Source organism: Sander lucioperca, chromosome 4, assembly GCF_008315115.2.
Source record: "Sander lucioperca isolate FBNREF2018 chromosome 4, SLUC_FBN_1.2, whole genome shotgun sequence".
Taxonomy (NCBI): domain Eukaryota; kingdom Metazoa; phylum Chordata; class Actinopteri; order Perciformes; family Percidae; genus Sander; species Sander lucioperca.
This window is the reverse complement of record NC_050176.1, coordinates 21,293,724-21,309,275: the sequence shown is the minus strand read 5'-3', so window position 1 is coordinate 21,309,275 and position 15,552 is coordinate 21,293,724. Positions and strand designations below refer to the sequence as shown.

General features: G+C 40.4%; 2 protein-coding genes and 1 long non-coding RNA gene across 10 annotated transcripts in view; 1 reads left to right on the top strand and 2 right to left on the bottom strand.

Moving 5' to 3' along the window:
* Positions 1-5,729, bottom strand: part of LOC116049875 (protein FAM83B-like) — an 18,630-nt gene extending 12,901 nt beyond the window's left edge. The window contains exons 1-2 of one of the 2 annotated variants that reach the window (XM_031299921.2): positions 5,483-5,729; positions 4,741-5,236 (exon numbers count right to left, since the gene is read on the bottom strand). In XM_031299921.2, coding sequence (XP_031155781.2) covers positions 4,741-5,184 — 444 coding nt within the window. In that variant the 5' untranslated portion in view covers positions 5,185-5,236; positions 5,483-5,729. Of the gene's footprint in view, positions 1-4,740 lie in introns of both variants that reach the window. The other variant, XM_036000456.1, reaches the window with a different exon arrangement.
* The window catches only part of LOC118494865, a 23,302-nt gene extending 7,750 nt beyond the window's left edge, over positions 1-15,552 (top strand). The window contains exons 2-3 of one of the 2 annotated variants that reach the window (XR_004897072.1): positions 2,840-2,843; positions 15,542-15,552. This is a non-coding gene — a long non-coding RNA (uncharacterized LOC118494865). Of the gene's footprint in view, positions 1-2,839; positions 2,844-11,559; positions 11,570-15,541 lie in introns of those variants that run through there. The other variant, XR_004897071.1, reaches the window with a different exon arrangement.
* The window catches only part of myom2a (myomesin 2a), a 38,423-nt gene continuing 29,518 nt past the window's right edge, over positions 6,648-15,552 (bottom strand). For 4 of the 6 annotated variants that reach the window (XM_031299919.2, XM_031299920.2, XM_031299917.2 and 1 more), the window contains 12 exons: positions 14,795-14,939; positions 13,657-13,716; positions 13,050-13,117; positions 12,852-12,965; positions 11,937-12,024; positions 11,796-11,834; positions 10,744-10,849; positions 9,968-10,131; positions 9,754-9,790; positions 9,638-9,660; positions 9,254-9,309; positions 7,891-8,412 (listed from right to left, as the gene is read on the bottom strand). In XM_031299919.2, coding sequence (XP_031155779.2) covers positions 7,891-8,412; positions 9,254-9,309; positions 9,638-9,660; positions 9,754-9,790; positions 9,968-10,131; positions 10,744-10,849; positions 11,796-11,834; positions 11,937-12,024; positions 12,852-12,965; positions 13,050-13,117; positions 13,657-13,716; positions 14,795-14,939 — 1,422 coding nt within the window. Of the gene's footprint in view, positions 8,413-9,253; positions 9,310-9,637; positions 9,661-9,753; positions 9,791-9,967; positions 10,132-10,743; positions 10,850-11,795; positions 11,835-11,936; positions 12,025-12,851; positions 12,966-13,049; positions 13,118-13,656; positions 13,717-14,794; positions 14,940-15,552 lie in introns of all 6 variants that reach the window. The other 2 variants (XM_031299915.2, XM_031299916.2) reach the window with 1 other exon arrangement.

Genomic DNA, 15,552 nt, shown 5'->3' with positions numbered 1-15,552 from the left:
TCTCCCTAAGAAATCAATCAGACAGCTGCAGCTGATTCAGAACGCTGCTGCTCGAGTCCTCTAGCCTGACGTTGTCATTCTCAGATTCTAGTCAGAACATGAGTCTGATCCTGCTCCATTGGGCTATGATTATGGGGCGTGTTTCAACCGAACCAGGAAATAAAATGCCTCTGCACTCAATTGGATAGACCTACAACCAATCAGAGCAACAGAGTTGTTAACGAATTCAACCCAAGTGCTCTTTGGTGACGTGGTTGATTATGTTACTGTTGATCATCTGTCCATCATTGTATAAAGCCCGCCCTGACAATTTGATTGGTCCGAACAGCTCTGGTCCGAGCATAGTTGCTCCACAACGGATCAAGTCCAGACCGAACTTCCCGACCTCAAATATTGTGGGCGGTGCTAAGTTCAGCTGGCATCCAGGCTACGAGTCACGAGTCCTCACTAAGACCAAGAAAGTGTTATCCCATCACTCCAGTTCTGAGGTCTTTACACTGGCTTCCTGTCCCTCAAAGAATTTAGTTCAAAATACTATTGTTACGGTTCATAACGCACTGAATGGTTTATTTCTGATCTGCTGCTACATTATGAACCATCCAGACCTCTCAGGTTGTCTGGGGCAGGTCTGCGTTCTGTCCCCAGAGTCAGAACTAAACATGGAGGAAGCAGCGTTCAGTTTTTATTCACCACATATCTGGAACCAGCTCCCAGAAACCTGCAGATCCGCTGCAACTCTCAGTTCTTTTAAATCAAGGTTGAAGACTTCTTTTTGATGCTGCCTTTTTGAAAGTAATTGTTCATTTCTTACACTGCACTAACTTTTATTCTTGTATTTCATACCTGTCTTATTCTATTTTTAGCTGTTTTTATCTTCTCTTTGAAAGATGTTTTTAATTGTTTTTAACTGATCTTTAATGTGTTATGTGAAGCACTTTGAATTGCCTCGTTGAAATGTGCTATACAAATAAAGCTGCCTATAATAAAGGCAGTATATATGCAGTATATATATAGATATATATCTATATATATATAATGTATGTTATTTTTTAGTTTTTGTTATATTTGACCTGTTGCCTCTTTTAGGTTTACATTTAACAGTTAAAAACCAGCAAGCAAAATCTTCAACTGCCAGTTTAGCAAGTGATTAGTGTTTTATCACAATGAGTAAGAGCGTCTGCGGGACAGAGCAGGTCTTGCCTTTAGGAGAGCGGGAGGCTGCGTTGTAACACGTGTAATACAACACACGTCTGCTCCTGAGTTCCACAGATTGAGTCAGATGAAGAGCATCTATTCAGCTTTTGTGATAAGTTTCTGCATGTTTCATTTGAACGGAGCGATCATCTTCGTGAACGTAATTGTCTCAGAACAATTATGAGATCATATAATTCTTTAAAAATGACTCTTAAAAAGAAACTGCTGCCATTTGATCCGTCATCATAAAGGCCGTTAACCTCCCCTAAACGTGGACTATTCTGCAGGAATGGAACAAAAAAATTTGGCCACAAAATTAGATATTTAACTTCTATGCATATCTTTGCATTCAGAGCACATTAGAAAGAAACTGAGGAGGACCATGACAAATGCATGTATAAAAGTGGATAAAATAAATATGAAAACTGCCCACAAAACGAGATGTTTTCACCTAATTTGTGGAAGTCAATGAGACCGTTGGGCATGTGCTTTACTCTTGATCAGAGTTTCAAAGTCTGGGGTGAAAGTAGACAGAGTAAAGTGTGATTTATGGTCCTGCGGAGGCTCCATGAAGAGCGTCGATCTCTTAGCAGGGCGATTAGCTTTGGAGCGAAACCGACTCTAGAGTCATAGTGAGAGAAACAAAGTGTCTCCCCTTTTCTGACCATGGTGGGAAATCTGTAGCAGGAAAAGTTAACCCTCTCCTTGATTTCATGTTTATGGAGAAGGAGAACCAGGAAATGAGTTGGGGGGGAAATGTAGTATATATCCTTGACGTTCCACTTCCGGGATTGCTCTGGTGCCGCAGGAAATTCTACTGGATGCATGTTTTTTCATTTTCACCGATGTCCGTTTCCTTCCGCTTTCTTAATGTTGTAATTTTAAACTCCGGTGGATTTTTGAGGACTATGGTTAACTGCTCCTCAGATCTCTGCAGGGTAAATCCAGACAGATAGCTAGACTATCTGTCCAATCTGAATTTTCTCTCGCACAACTATTTTACAGCGGCTCCGTGCAGAGCTTAGCACCGCTCATGACAATTGTGATTGGTTTAAAGAAATGCCAATAAACCAGAGCACATTTTTCTCCCATCCTGAAATGCTGTGTGGACTAGCCAGACCCTCCTCCGCTCTGCACGTGTGGATGGTGTGGCAAAGCGAGACTAGGGGAAATGCAACACTACCAAGCCACAGCCGAGCGACGTGCGTCGCCGCGACATATTGTTACATTTTTTCAAGAGGTGCACGTCAGGCTACGGCGTTTTACGCAGAAGTATAAACCACGTTTTACTCTCAAATCATGCTCCATGTTCAACCTGTTTCTCTGCTTTGACTTGAGCTGGACCAAAGTAGAGAAGCCACTTTCACACAGATAGGCCGCATGTCCTTTTAAAAAATTATTTATTTATGTATTGACGAGCTGTTCGCGACCCAAAAGTGGGTCCCACTAGTTGAGAATCACTGCTCTAAACTATTTGAATTATTTGCATCAGAATTGAATTCACAGCAAGCAATCCAACAAGCAAGTAAAATTATTCACGGGCACCTTTCAAGACTTTAGGCCGCGACTTCTCAATACTCACAGGACAGAATCACTTCCAAACTAGCGTAGTCATTAGTACTCATTAAATCAGAACCTATTACAGGGTAGTCGTGAAACTGCAGTAAACTGCAGGAGACGTCTTTTATGTTATTAAAATTAAGAGAATGAATGACAAAGTTTCTTGTTCATTACAGACGGACAAAATCCTTTCCCCCAGCCAGGAGACCAGGGTTATTGTCCTGCGTGTCAGTGGTGTAGTCCAGTTTTTTGTAGAGTGTACTGTATACTGTAATTTTTCCCTCTCAGCTTCATGCTCGCCTGTCCCAGATTTTCTGTAGTTTCTGTAACGTTAACGTTTGCTGCAGTGTCAATCAAAGCGGCAGTAGCTTCAGGGGCAGGCTTACGTAAACACTGAAAAAGTGAAGTTTAAATTTCCTTTTGTTTTATATGTCTCCTTTAGTGTTTCACATTAGTTACTTTCAAATTTGCGCAGAGAATGACCATCAAGCAACTGTGTTGTTGTGACGGGGTGAATGTATTAATTAAAGTGTGAAAGTTCTGTCACAAAACAATCATTGTTACGTATCCTACTTTTGTAAGTGGGTATGCGGAAATCCTTGAGCTTTCCTAGCGGGTATATATGGCGTATACGTGCGTATCACATAGACTACACCACTGCCGTGTGTCACTTAAACGCACATCTTTTAACCCCACCCACCATCTTTTCCTATCCTTGGCAAAATGGTTTTACCCTGCACGTTAAAAAGTTGTGCCAAAGGGATATCCACAGTGTCAAAAAGTGACACCAAGGGGTCCTGACCAAGCATCTGTATTTGAGTTTGGAGTGACAGTATGTTGTACTATACTACAAATCTACTCAGTGCAAAGTATCTAAAATTGGCTCCACATTGACAGTGATAAAAACAGCATAATACTTCTATAATAATATTGGACTTTGAACCTTTGATACTTTAAGTACATTTCATCATTTCTGATAACATTTATGTCCTTAGTTCCAGACTTTTACCTGAAAAGTGGTATTTTGTAGATGGTATTTCTACTTTTACTTAAAGGGGAACTACGCCCATTTCCAAAATTCATATACGTTATTCTTATGGTTCAATATATTATTGGTAAACATTAACAACTCTCTCCCAAATCCAAAAACTAGAGGACTAAAACTAAAATATGTGATGTCATCAAGTAAAGTGGGGAACTTCTCCAGGACAATGAATTTGGAAAGATGTTATAGATGAAAACCAGGGGAATGTTTTGAGTATATGGGTACATTTTCTGTTTCACAACTGAAAACACTGCAATAGAATTAAGCATATTTGGGTAAATAAAAAAGTAAAAGTCTCCCATTCATTACCTATGGAGCAGCTCCTGACCTTATATTGAATGACAACAGAAGTTTGAAAGAGAGAGAGAGAGAGAGAGAGAGAGAGAGAGAGAGAGAGAATAGTTCATGTTCACAAATATTGGTTGAACTTTTTTCGGCCTTGCAAATAACATGTTGGAATTCTTAATTTAGAAGTTCTCCTTTAATAAGGATCTGCATACTAAAAGTCCTACAGAGGATTGTGTATGCAGAGACATATGTAGTGTGATGTGCAATTTTCTCTGCGAATAGCAACGCCTTTCATTGTGTGTTTGTGCTGTAGATTGACTGCTATTGTCCTTAGTGTTTCCAGTGTGTAAATATGTGTGCACCAAACGGTATTTGGTGTTTTAAGCCCCCAACATTGTCTTCCAGGCAGCGCTGCCTGGAAGGCACTAGGATTAGCCAATGGTTAGGGTTAGGGTTAGGGTTAAGGTTAGGTGCCTTGAAGTCGACGGTCGCAGCGCTGCCTTGAAGTCGACTTTGGGGGCTTAAAACACCATAGAGCACACCAAACACAGTAATATTAATCTCTGCACATGTATCCCCCTGATGATTAAGATGACTCTGAGTTGCACCTTTACAGTTTTTTTTTAAAGCATTCAACAGTACTATGTTCTCACCTTCCTCGCCTCCTGTATCTGCTTGCGAACCACTTCTTTAATTGTCGGAGTGTTTTGTCTGGGCGGGTGGAACAGCAGGCTGATGCTGGTGTCCATGTCCTCCAGCGACACCTCCGGCCAGCCCAGGTCCAGGTCGGGCACCTCCTCGTCCGACTCGGTTGGGAAGTAGGTGGAGGGTCTGACCTCGTCTGTGGCCCGTTTCCCCTCAGAGGAGTCTTCCTCCTCCACCACTGGTAACTCGGCATTTTCCAAAATGAACAGGATCTCCTTCTCTGATAGAAAGTGGTTTATCTGCTCGGCTCGGAGGAACTCCTCGTATGCCTCTTTGCCTCCACAGAGGAGGGCATAAATGGCCAGGCGGTAGGATTCTTTGTAATGTGGCTGGATGTAAACCACATTGTCTTCTTCTTTCAGTGAAGACAGGCAGGACAGATTGGACTCCATTAGGTGCCAGATCCCCTCTAGAGTCTCTATGCGCAACAGGCCTCTCCTTTACCTTCAGTGGGACAAATTGTGTGACTGTTAAACATGCTGTTCAGACTAAAAACTAAACTATGATGAAGCAACAGATACTCATTGAGTGAGAACAAGCAGTTCACTTTGTGACAAAATCAAAAACCTGTCCACCAGGTGTGAATCACCACAACTAGTCTAGGTAAACAGTACAAGGCATGTGGTGACTTCTTCAGTTAGCAATCCTTTAACATTATGATGAAAAACAAAAGTTCATAAACAGACTTACTTCATGACTGGTAAATGAAATGAAATCCTGTGCAGCGCCCTGCACCTTAAAGAAACAGCTTAAAACAGAAACAAAGTTAAACTCTTCAGTCAGCCTTTGTGTCTGTACTCTCTGCAGCAGAACTAAGGTGTGGATCTGAACTGTCTTTATGCAAACGAACAGCTTGTTGTACCTGCCCTGTTGGTTCCACTGACAGCTCACATATTGTGCCAAGCCCCACCCATCTCAGCTCACCTGGGTTTCAGCAGCAGGAGCAGGTTTGTTTACCTAAGCAGCTAAATATGAGCCTGGACACAACACAATATGTGCACATTTTTATTCAGTGCTGCAGCATGTTACTTCCTGAAATGCATTGCAAGTTTGTAATATCCTGCCACAAAGCTTGATTGTGTCCAGTCAGTTGTACTAAATATGTTTGAATGGTCTTTGATGCTTTTAGGTTGTAGAAAGTCCTCTTTACAAATGTGTAATTTTATTTAGTTTTCTACATGGAGAAAACACTGTACAATGGTTCAACCAGACTGACAACTGGAAGGGCAGAAAGAGACAAAGACCCTCTGAACAACAGCTGAATAAGAAGAGAAGAAATTCATCATTCATTGGAAAAAGAAACTAGAAGTTTAGCATCAAAATGTGTGCAGATTCCTGTTCCAGTGTCAAGTGCACAATAATGCAGCCTATAACAAGCTGGAGTAAACAGGCAATGGGTTGCTTTAGCAAAGCTTTTCTTTGAACTTCACAACAGAAACAGGTCAGTCTAGGGTTAGCAAGATCAGCTGAACACACTAAGGACTGACAGATCACAGTTTAAACCTCTTCAATCTAATCACTGAGTAGGCCCAAAGAAACACACAACAAATCAATATTTAGATTTACATTGCACCGCTTCAATAAGGATCAAGGGTCACTTACGCTTTTCTGGACTGGAAAACAAGTTCAACATCCAAGTTCCAACAGGATTCTCCCATCATGCCCCACAGCATTGACTAAATGGAAGTTTGAATATTTGGGACTAAAACTATTTCACGTCTTGTAAAAGGTTTTGTGTCTGAATTATTCTGTTTAATCACTGTTCAAAAAAATATTATTGAAGGAAAGAAGAAAAACAACATAACAGCTAATTCATAAGATTCAGAAGAGATTAATCACAAAGACGGATCAGACGGAGGTTGATAAGTAAAGTTTATTGCCATCACAAAGCATTGGGGGGGAAATACAACATGTCACAGACAGACAGACCTCTCTGGCATAGAGACCAGGGCAGGAAGTGAATATTTTTCATTCACAGGATCACTAACTGGATTCATTAGGATCTCCAAATGATGACAGCTACCTGGGATCAAAGTAGCTGTTGATAGAGGAGGAAAACGTCACCTACCCAGAGCAAAAACTAAAGAATAATCTGGTATCTGGTGTTAATTTCCCACCCAGGTACTGACAACATAACCCCAGCTCTGCACCTGCCCACTCCCAGGTCATCCAGCTTAAAGGGTTATTCCAGTTTATAACAACTTTGGTCTTATTTTCGTAGAGGTAAACCCCTAAATTCCGGGAACACGGTGACATCGCTAGAGACGCGGGAAGAAACACGATTAGACAGGTTAGTAAACTATCCTATGTTAGTACCCTAATCCAAACCACTTTATTTGGAGGTAAATCTTAAAGTTTATCACACCTGAAACGCTGGTAATAATTCCACATTGTACACGAAACCAGAAAGTCAGTCTGGACGTTTACGACAAACAGTTTGGGTGATCATTTTACCGTTAGCCTTATTTTCTTTTTTACTTATTTTCTTTTCCAAATAAGTTTGTCTAACCTGGAGGTTTGTTACAACCTGTCTGACTGCTCGCGTTTCTCGACTTATACGTCCTCTTTATAATGACGTCACTGATAGAAATAAAATTACGCAATTTTGACCCAAGTTGTAATAAACGGGAATTATCCTTTAACATCCACAACAAAAATGTATACAGGCATTCCACTAACGTTGCATAGTGGAAGGTGCAGCTTTTAAAACATTGAACATAACTATCTACCCTGGTTTTTTAATTTTTTTTCTTTGTTTTTTTGCGTCTTTTTTCTACCTGTGTCAAAAGCACAGCGACCAGTTGAATGATGAAGGAAACTGAAAAGGAAATCGACTATGTTAGTAGCCACTGTAAAAGTCCCTCTTTTGTATCTATACTGTATATATCCTGCAACTGGCTCTCAGAAATGATAGAGAACGCAAAAAACCTTCACTTCAACTGGTTAGAAGCCCGTCCTTTGTAAGTGGTTGTCAGGAAGTTAACTTTTAACAGTGACAACATCTACATAAACTTTAACACCTCATTGTTTCACACTCATGCTATGAATCAGCGTTGCTAACAGCAAACATTCCCCCCTTTAGACGTCACCACCATGGTTTACTTCCTCGGTGGGGTCGGAGACTTCATGAATCTGGGTGGGGTGGGCGACTTGGCGCTGCGAGATGGGGTTGGAGACTTCGGGGTCGGGGTTGGAGATTTGGGGACTGGGGTGGAAGCGGGAGTAGAGGCTTGGCTCCTCATGGATGCCGGGGTCTGGGCCTTAGGAGGGACAGGGGTTGGGGTCTTGGAGGGGGGAGCTGGGGACTTTGGCGGCACAGGCGTGGATACAGGTGTAGCGGCAGGCGTTTTGGGGTGTCCCAGTTTGGGCTCAGGGATCTGCTCGCCCTGCTTGTAGACGCTGACGGTGATCTCGACGAACTCGCCACCGTACTTGTTCCGCACGTTGATGCTGTACTTGCCGGAGTCTTCCGGAGTGACTTTGGTGATGACGAGGCTTGCGAACTTGCCGCCCTCGAATGTGACCTTGGTGTGCTCGGTGGAGGCGACCTCCTGCTCATTCTTGAACCAGGTGACCTCAGGGGTCGGCTCGCCCCACACGGTGCAGGTCAGGCTCAGAGACTGGAGAGGGTCGAGAGTCAACTCAAGTCAAAATGTGTTCAAAATGTAAGTTTGCTTAAGTACTGTTTTAAAAACAATAAAGGGGCCAGTTAAACAAAACTATAATAAACCACTTATCCCTAGAGCACTGGTTCCCAACATGGGGATCAGGACCCCGAGGGGTCGTAAGAGAAATCTGAGGGGTCCCAAGATGTGTAACAGAAAGGAAAGTTTAGAAAATATATTTCTGCTGCAGAAAAGTTTATCAAATGTAGGCTTTTTCTTGTGAATTATTGGATTTTTTTTTAACTTTAAGCCTATAAAAAGTATAAAAATAAATTGGGAAACGTTTATCCTCGTCCTTGGAGAAGCAGTTTGTTCCGTAACAAGCTTGTAAGTGGACCTTGAGTTGGGATCGACTACTTTTTAAGATCAAGTATTTTGTTGCTTATTTTTCATGCCAACACAAAATCCGATAACTGCTACGCATGAAATCATAAAAGCTTCTTTTCCATGACAGCTGAGCAAACTCCATCTGCTGATAAAGACTTTGCTTAATGGTAAGTGGATCTTGAGTTTGAATTGTTTTGTCGAAAAATATTTGTAAACCTATAAAACCTAAAGTACCTGCATGGCTGGATGCCAAACAAGAGCAAGTGACAGCCCACAGAGCTCATTTTGTTACATTTTGTTCCAGCACTGGCTTCATAAAGGAATGCTGTCAGGGCAGTACAGCTTGTCGACCCCCTTATTACTGCGTGCTTGTAATGATGCAAACAAAACCCCTAAATTATGGTCCAACAATGTCACCTTAAATATTATTAACAGTGTTAATTTACGTCAACATTCTCAACACCCTCACCTTTGCTTCCATAATAGTGACGACGTCAGGCAGGCCGCCGACCACTCTGCCACGATCTGAGAGAGAGCAAAATGGAGGTTATTAATGTACTGATGACAAAAACAAACTCACCCTGTATATCACCCCGTTTGCATTGTGAAGTCATCTAAGACTCTGCCTGTCACAGTGTTAACAAGGCTGAGAGCAAAAGAAGAAAGAGGAGGAATGTAAAGCCGAAACTCATTGAACTTTGAACATTAATTCATATTTCGCCCCGAAGGCAAATAACTTGTCTTCGGTTCTTTAAAAACATGACGTGATTCATGAAATGAAATAAAATCGTAAATATGTCTGATGGAATAAAATACATGTGTGTGTCAGGTTAATAAATTATATTATACTCACTCTTCTCTGCAAATGCAGCTGCCCTGAAAGGTAAAGGAATATTGATATTATTAATATCATTTGAATACAGTTTAAAGATACATGTTCACAAACTAATGTCGTGTCAAATAACTTACTTAAGTCTCAGGTACTCTTCATAGGCATCGGTGTATGCTGCAAAAAGAAGAATAAGGTTTGACTTTACTTTTCAAAGCCACCAAGAGTTTTATAATAGCCCAGAATAAAGAAAAGTAAAATACAAGTTACATAGTTACATACATAAATAACTTAGAAACATTTAAACAAATCTAGAAATGGAAACTAATGGCTACAGAGTAATAGGATGTTTACCCTGTCCAGAGAGGTCGAAGGATCTGGTGTGGGTCTGCACGCCGTCTGAGATCTCGATGGAGTAGTTACCCTTCTCCTTGTCAGATGGATCACAGATCTGCATCCAGGCCATCTCCGCCGTGCCTCCGATCCTCATCTTCTCAGAGGAGGCAATCTTACTCTCCCTGCAGGGTTCACATCACAGGAGTCACTTCTCAATTCATACTGATGATGCGAGATCAAAGGCTGAAATGTCTACAGGGCAATGGCTGTGGGATTCAGTGCTTTTCTCAGTCAAGAGTTTTCACTGCAGCTTAATTAAGAAGCGCAACATTACCTAAACACAACCTTTACATGATCAATCATCTGAGTTATTGTGCTATTGACAGCTGACAGGAAACGCACGTTCTGGTGTGAGTAAATGGCGAGAAGCTGGAACGAGGACGTACATTGTTCGTTCATTGTGATTCAGTGTTGTTTAAAGTTTTGAAATACCACGACTGTGTACAACGTCTGAGGGAGTGCAGCACATACAGTACTGTACCGCACAGTGTGTGTTTGTCTGTTGTAACCATACTTTCCAGCCTTGAGACTTCGAAATAGTTAATCAATGTTAATACATGAGAAGCTGAATATGTTTTGGTCACTATATGTGTACATATGTCTGGTGACTACATTATAATCTGCATTTAAACAAAACAACAGTGACACAAAACAGAGCTAGATGGCAGGCAAAATGTTGTTACGTCTCAGCTGTAAATTAGATTATTCTGTAACAATAACTAATTAAACTGTACTTGTGTTTCCAGACGGTCTTCATCTCTTCTGTGTAGTAGTTCATGTAGCACTGCAGCCTGATGCCCTCTGGTGTGCACTGCAGCACCAGCTCAGAGGCAGACGCACCTGACGGCAACAAACACACATGAACTCACTGTCAAGGGAAATAATCAACTGAAAATAAAGATTGTTCTGTGCTACTTTAAGAGTATACACTATGCACTCGCAATGGTTTCGTCCTTTGACACAGCTCCTACTTATGTCCATGTTAAAACGCATTTAGCTTGGAGTGTTTTTTGTACATTCTGGGGTGTTTCTGCTCTTTCATTTACCATAATTTTTTTGCAGTTTTTTTTCCAAGCACTTCTACCCTGGAAGAAGCAATTTGTTTCCCGGTCAAACTACTTAACTGATTGGTTTTCGAATAGTTATCCAAAGAGTCCCTAAGGCCCTGATCAGACCGAGTGGGTGTTAGCAGCCTGGGATGGCTTGTTTTCACGGAGAGAAAGCGTTTTGCTCGCTGCTTTTGCGTTGCTGAGCGCCTCAAATGTTTTTTGCAGGAGTGCCCTGAACGCCACAAATTACAAAAAACTACAACTCAGATTGGAAAAAACTTCTGTCATTTAACTTCAAAGTAAAATAACAGTTGACTGAGGATGGTTGATTCAATGGTTGCCTAACAAAAAGATGCAGCTGGTCTTCAACAAAAAAGGCTGGCTAGGGCGCCTAGTGTTATGCAACCTGCAAACGCACTCTGTCTGAGCACGGCTCTAGGCTGCCTTTTCTCACAGTTGGGCTTTTGTTGAAAGGTTAATCACATTTTTTTGGGAGGGGAGACGATCAGACTTTAATGTAAATCAAGATACAGCTGCATGTACTGTAGCAGAGAGGTAGAACTGGATTCACTGCAAATCCTGAGGACACACTTTCCAGTAAATATTGTCAGGAATCACGCTTGCATAGTTCATACTTCGGTACCAATTAAACACATTCATCACATCCTGTCATACACACTCAACAACACAAGGAAACTAAGTTTGAGCTGATGTATAATTCAGCGGATCAAACTCACCAGCATTCTGGGCGAGGGCATTGATGATGTCGTCAAACACTGCAAATCAAAGTAGGAAAACAGGAAATACATTATAACATGTTTATTTAAATAATAATTAACATTAAAGTGAGTCACTCCTTCTGAACAAAGAGAACGTACCTTTGCCTGAAATGTCAAACAAAGATGTGTCCTTTCCTCTGTCGTCACTGAGCACGGCCTTGTAAACGCCTTGATCTTTTCTGGAGAACTGGAAAAAACAAATAATATTGTATCAACCAGCAGCAGTAACAGAAAAGAATTCTGTCTATTTTTAACACACAAAAACTGTAAGCCTTGGTAAGATGTGGTTATGTAATTGTAATGATGTTCTCCTAAAAAATCTCAATGAAAATCCATGGTAGAGTCTTGGTTTTTGTGCTTCATGTTGATTTTAGTTTTTGCGACCACAATATAGAGACAGCAGCTGATTGTTAAATCATGCATTTTACATTTTGTTTTTTATTTCATTGGCTCTAGATTTATGTATTGCATATGTTTATGTTTGTAAACTATTTCAGGTAAACAATGCATTATCTGTTGAGTTAAAGCTTCAGCCCAACATTTACTAATAACTCTATAACGTGAGACAGGTGCGTCAAAGGGGGACGAGTAGGTCAAAAGTTGCAATGAAACTGTGTAACTTGCAAAGATAAATGTAATAGCTGGCAACGTTTTGGTTCTGGGCCTTTTTCTGGCAAAAAACAAAATAAAGGTTGCTAGAGCGACACAATGTTTTCATTTTTTCAGTTTTGATTAAATGCAAATCAACTTCAATCACTTATATTGTATGCTAAATGCTCTCTCAGAGTTACATTTCTGCTTTAAACCCTTGGTTATGAGTCTGTCAAAATGATAATTTGTGTGTAAATAAGCAAGTAAATAAGCTCCCAGAACCAGATGGATTAAATGGAGTAAAAGTACTGAGACAATAAAATGCAGTTAAGTGCAGAGTAACATATAGAATAAGTGTGAAATAAATAAGGTGAGATGTATACAGTAATGAATGTATTTTGGTGTGGATGCTGCAGTAGTTACCATAGGGATGGGAAGAGCGCAGGCTCCGGACATAACATTGGGAGGAGTTTCTGGAACAATCTCATCATCCTCTTTGTACCAATGGAAAGACGTCTCCTTCTTCACATTGGCCACCTGACACACAAACACAAGGATTAGTTTTATTGAGAGGAAAAGAAGTGAGAAGAAAGGTGAATGGGTGGAGGATTTAATTGTTACCTTGCAGGCGAGCATAACAGTGCAATCCTCAGTGACAGTGAAGTACAGATACTCAGAGAAATGTGGACCTAAAAGGACAATGGAATTATGTACATTAGGCTTTTATCAGTCCAAGAACGACAATGAATATATTAATAAGATAAAAAACACTGCTAATGCAGTACAATCCTCCTGAATGAGTTCTTTTAAATCATATCAATATTTACTCATTTTTACCTCCCACAGGTAGTGTTTTTTTTTTTTTTTTTTTTGTCTGTCAGGGTGTAGCACGGGTCAAGGAAGAATTCATTAAAATATCAGCGGATCCGAATGACAGGGCAGATAGACAAATTATTTTTCACTTTTGTTAACATTGCGATACAGGGCACGAGCCCTGACAGAGATCTGCGCTGTCCAAGTGCCCTTCTAGTTAAATATGCATTTGAGTCGGCATTCAAATACAAAAAGACTTCACTGCCATCTGTTAACAGTTTTTTGAGCCATCCTGCTAACAAAACATTAGACTGAAAATTACACTCTTAGACACACACTTCAGTTTGTGTAAGTGGTGTTTGCCACATAGTGACAGCCTCAGTGAAGTGTTTCAGGTCATTGTGTGTGTTGTTACCTTGCTTCCTGATGTGCTCCTTCCTCTGAAACTCGGCCTCCTTCAGAGCAGCTTTGAACACTGGAACAAGAAAACACAACAGAGTCATGATCAATAAACATGTTCAGTGGTGAAAGAAGTACTCCGATAGCAGTACCTCAGGGTAAAGTTACTCCACTACAAGTAAAAGTCTTCTTGCATTCAAAAACTTACTCAAGTAGAATTGTAAAAGTATTAGCAGCAAAATGTATTTAAAGTATCATAAGTAAAAGTACTCATTTTGCAACAGAATCCCTGTCAGTGTGACATTATATTATAGGAATTATTGTTACACAGGCATTAATGTGTAAGCAGCATTTTACGTTTTAGCTAGTCACAATTTAGGAATTCTTAACTACTTGTAATACTGTTGGGTACTTTAATCTATAGTAATGAATCTGTAATGCACCATGAGTATATATTATGTATGTAAAATCTATCTTCAAAGTGACTACAGCTGTCAGATAAATGTAGTGGAGTAGAAGTATAAAGTAGCAGAAAATGGACATACAGTACTTGCCTAAATGTACTTAGTTACTTTCCACAGGTGACATGTTCAGCATTAATTTAACATTCTGCTTCTGCCAAATCATTTAAAGATTAAACAAAAACATGCCAAAAGAAGGCTGAAAAACAAACAGCTGATGCAGTATTTTGAAGGTGCAACTATGAGTTTTTTTTTTTGCCCCCCATCCAAAAGCTACTTTTCTCAGATTGAAAAACCTCTGGCACAGCGAATACACCATTAAGTTATATGCATGATGGTTTATTTACTTCTTCTGATGAGGCTTCCTCTAAAACTACTTTGCTTAAGTAAAGTAAAAGTAAAACTATTAACACATGGGCTAGTTTAAGAAAAAACCTTAGCATGCTAAGAAAAACAACTGTTCACTTGGGGAGTACGATAAAGCTACTCCTATAAGAGAATTAAATGGTATATTAACTTAAAATGAATTTGGACACAGAAAATAAAAATGTTCTCAAAGATGTTAATTCCATATAAATCATACTTAAACTCTTTTTTCACATTTTAATATACTGTACGATTATGTTTATCTGATGAATGACTGAATGAATCAGCAAATTTGTGACAGTTATGTGAGGAGGAAGAGAGCCTCACCGTCTCCCACCATGACCAGAGAGCTCTGGGCTTTGGCCTTGCCATCGTGGATCTGGACGGTGTAAGTGCCCTCGTTGGCTCTGGTGAAATGATCCACCGTCATCTGGATGACCCCTGTGGCCACATCGTGACTGATCTTGATTCCCTGAGAGGAAAAGGGGATTTATATGCACACTACATTAAGAAATTATGCTTAAATCTGTCACAGCTTTAAAGTGCTCATATTATGCTCATTTTCAGGTTCATAATTGTATTTAGATGTTGTACTAGAATAGGTTTATGTGGTTTAATTTTCAGAAAACACCATGTATTTGTTGTACTGCACATTGCTGCAGCTCCTCTTTTCACCCTGTGTGTTGAGCTCTCTGTTTTAGCTACAGAGTGAGACATCTCACTTCTGTTCCATCTTTGTTGGGAGTCGCACATGCGCAGTAAGTACTGCTAGCTAGTCAGTTGCAGAGTATGAGGGAGTGCCACACTAGCAGCTAGGCGAGCATTATAACGTGTGTTACAGTGACGTACGTTTGTCTCTGAAGTAAAGGCTGGACTACAATAGAGCTGTTTGGAGCAGTTTGTGAACAGTGTTTTCTGTTGGAGATGGTAAGTCCCTTTGGGGTGGACTTTGGGCTTTTTCACTTTGTCAACCTATAACGTGCACATAAAGATATATAACACTATAAAGGAAAGGGAAAAAGCCAAAAAGCATAATATGAGCACTTTAAGAGCAATATTATGCCAACCCTATAGACCTCAAAAAA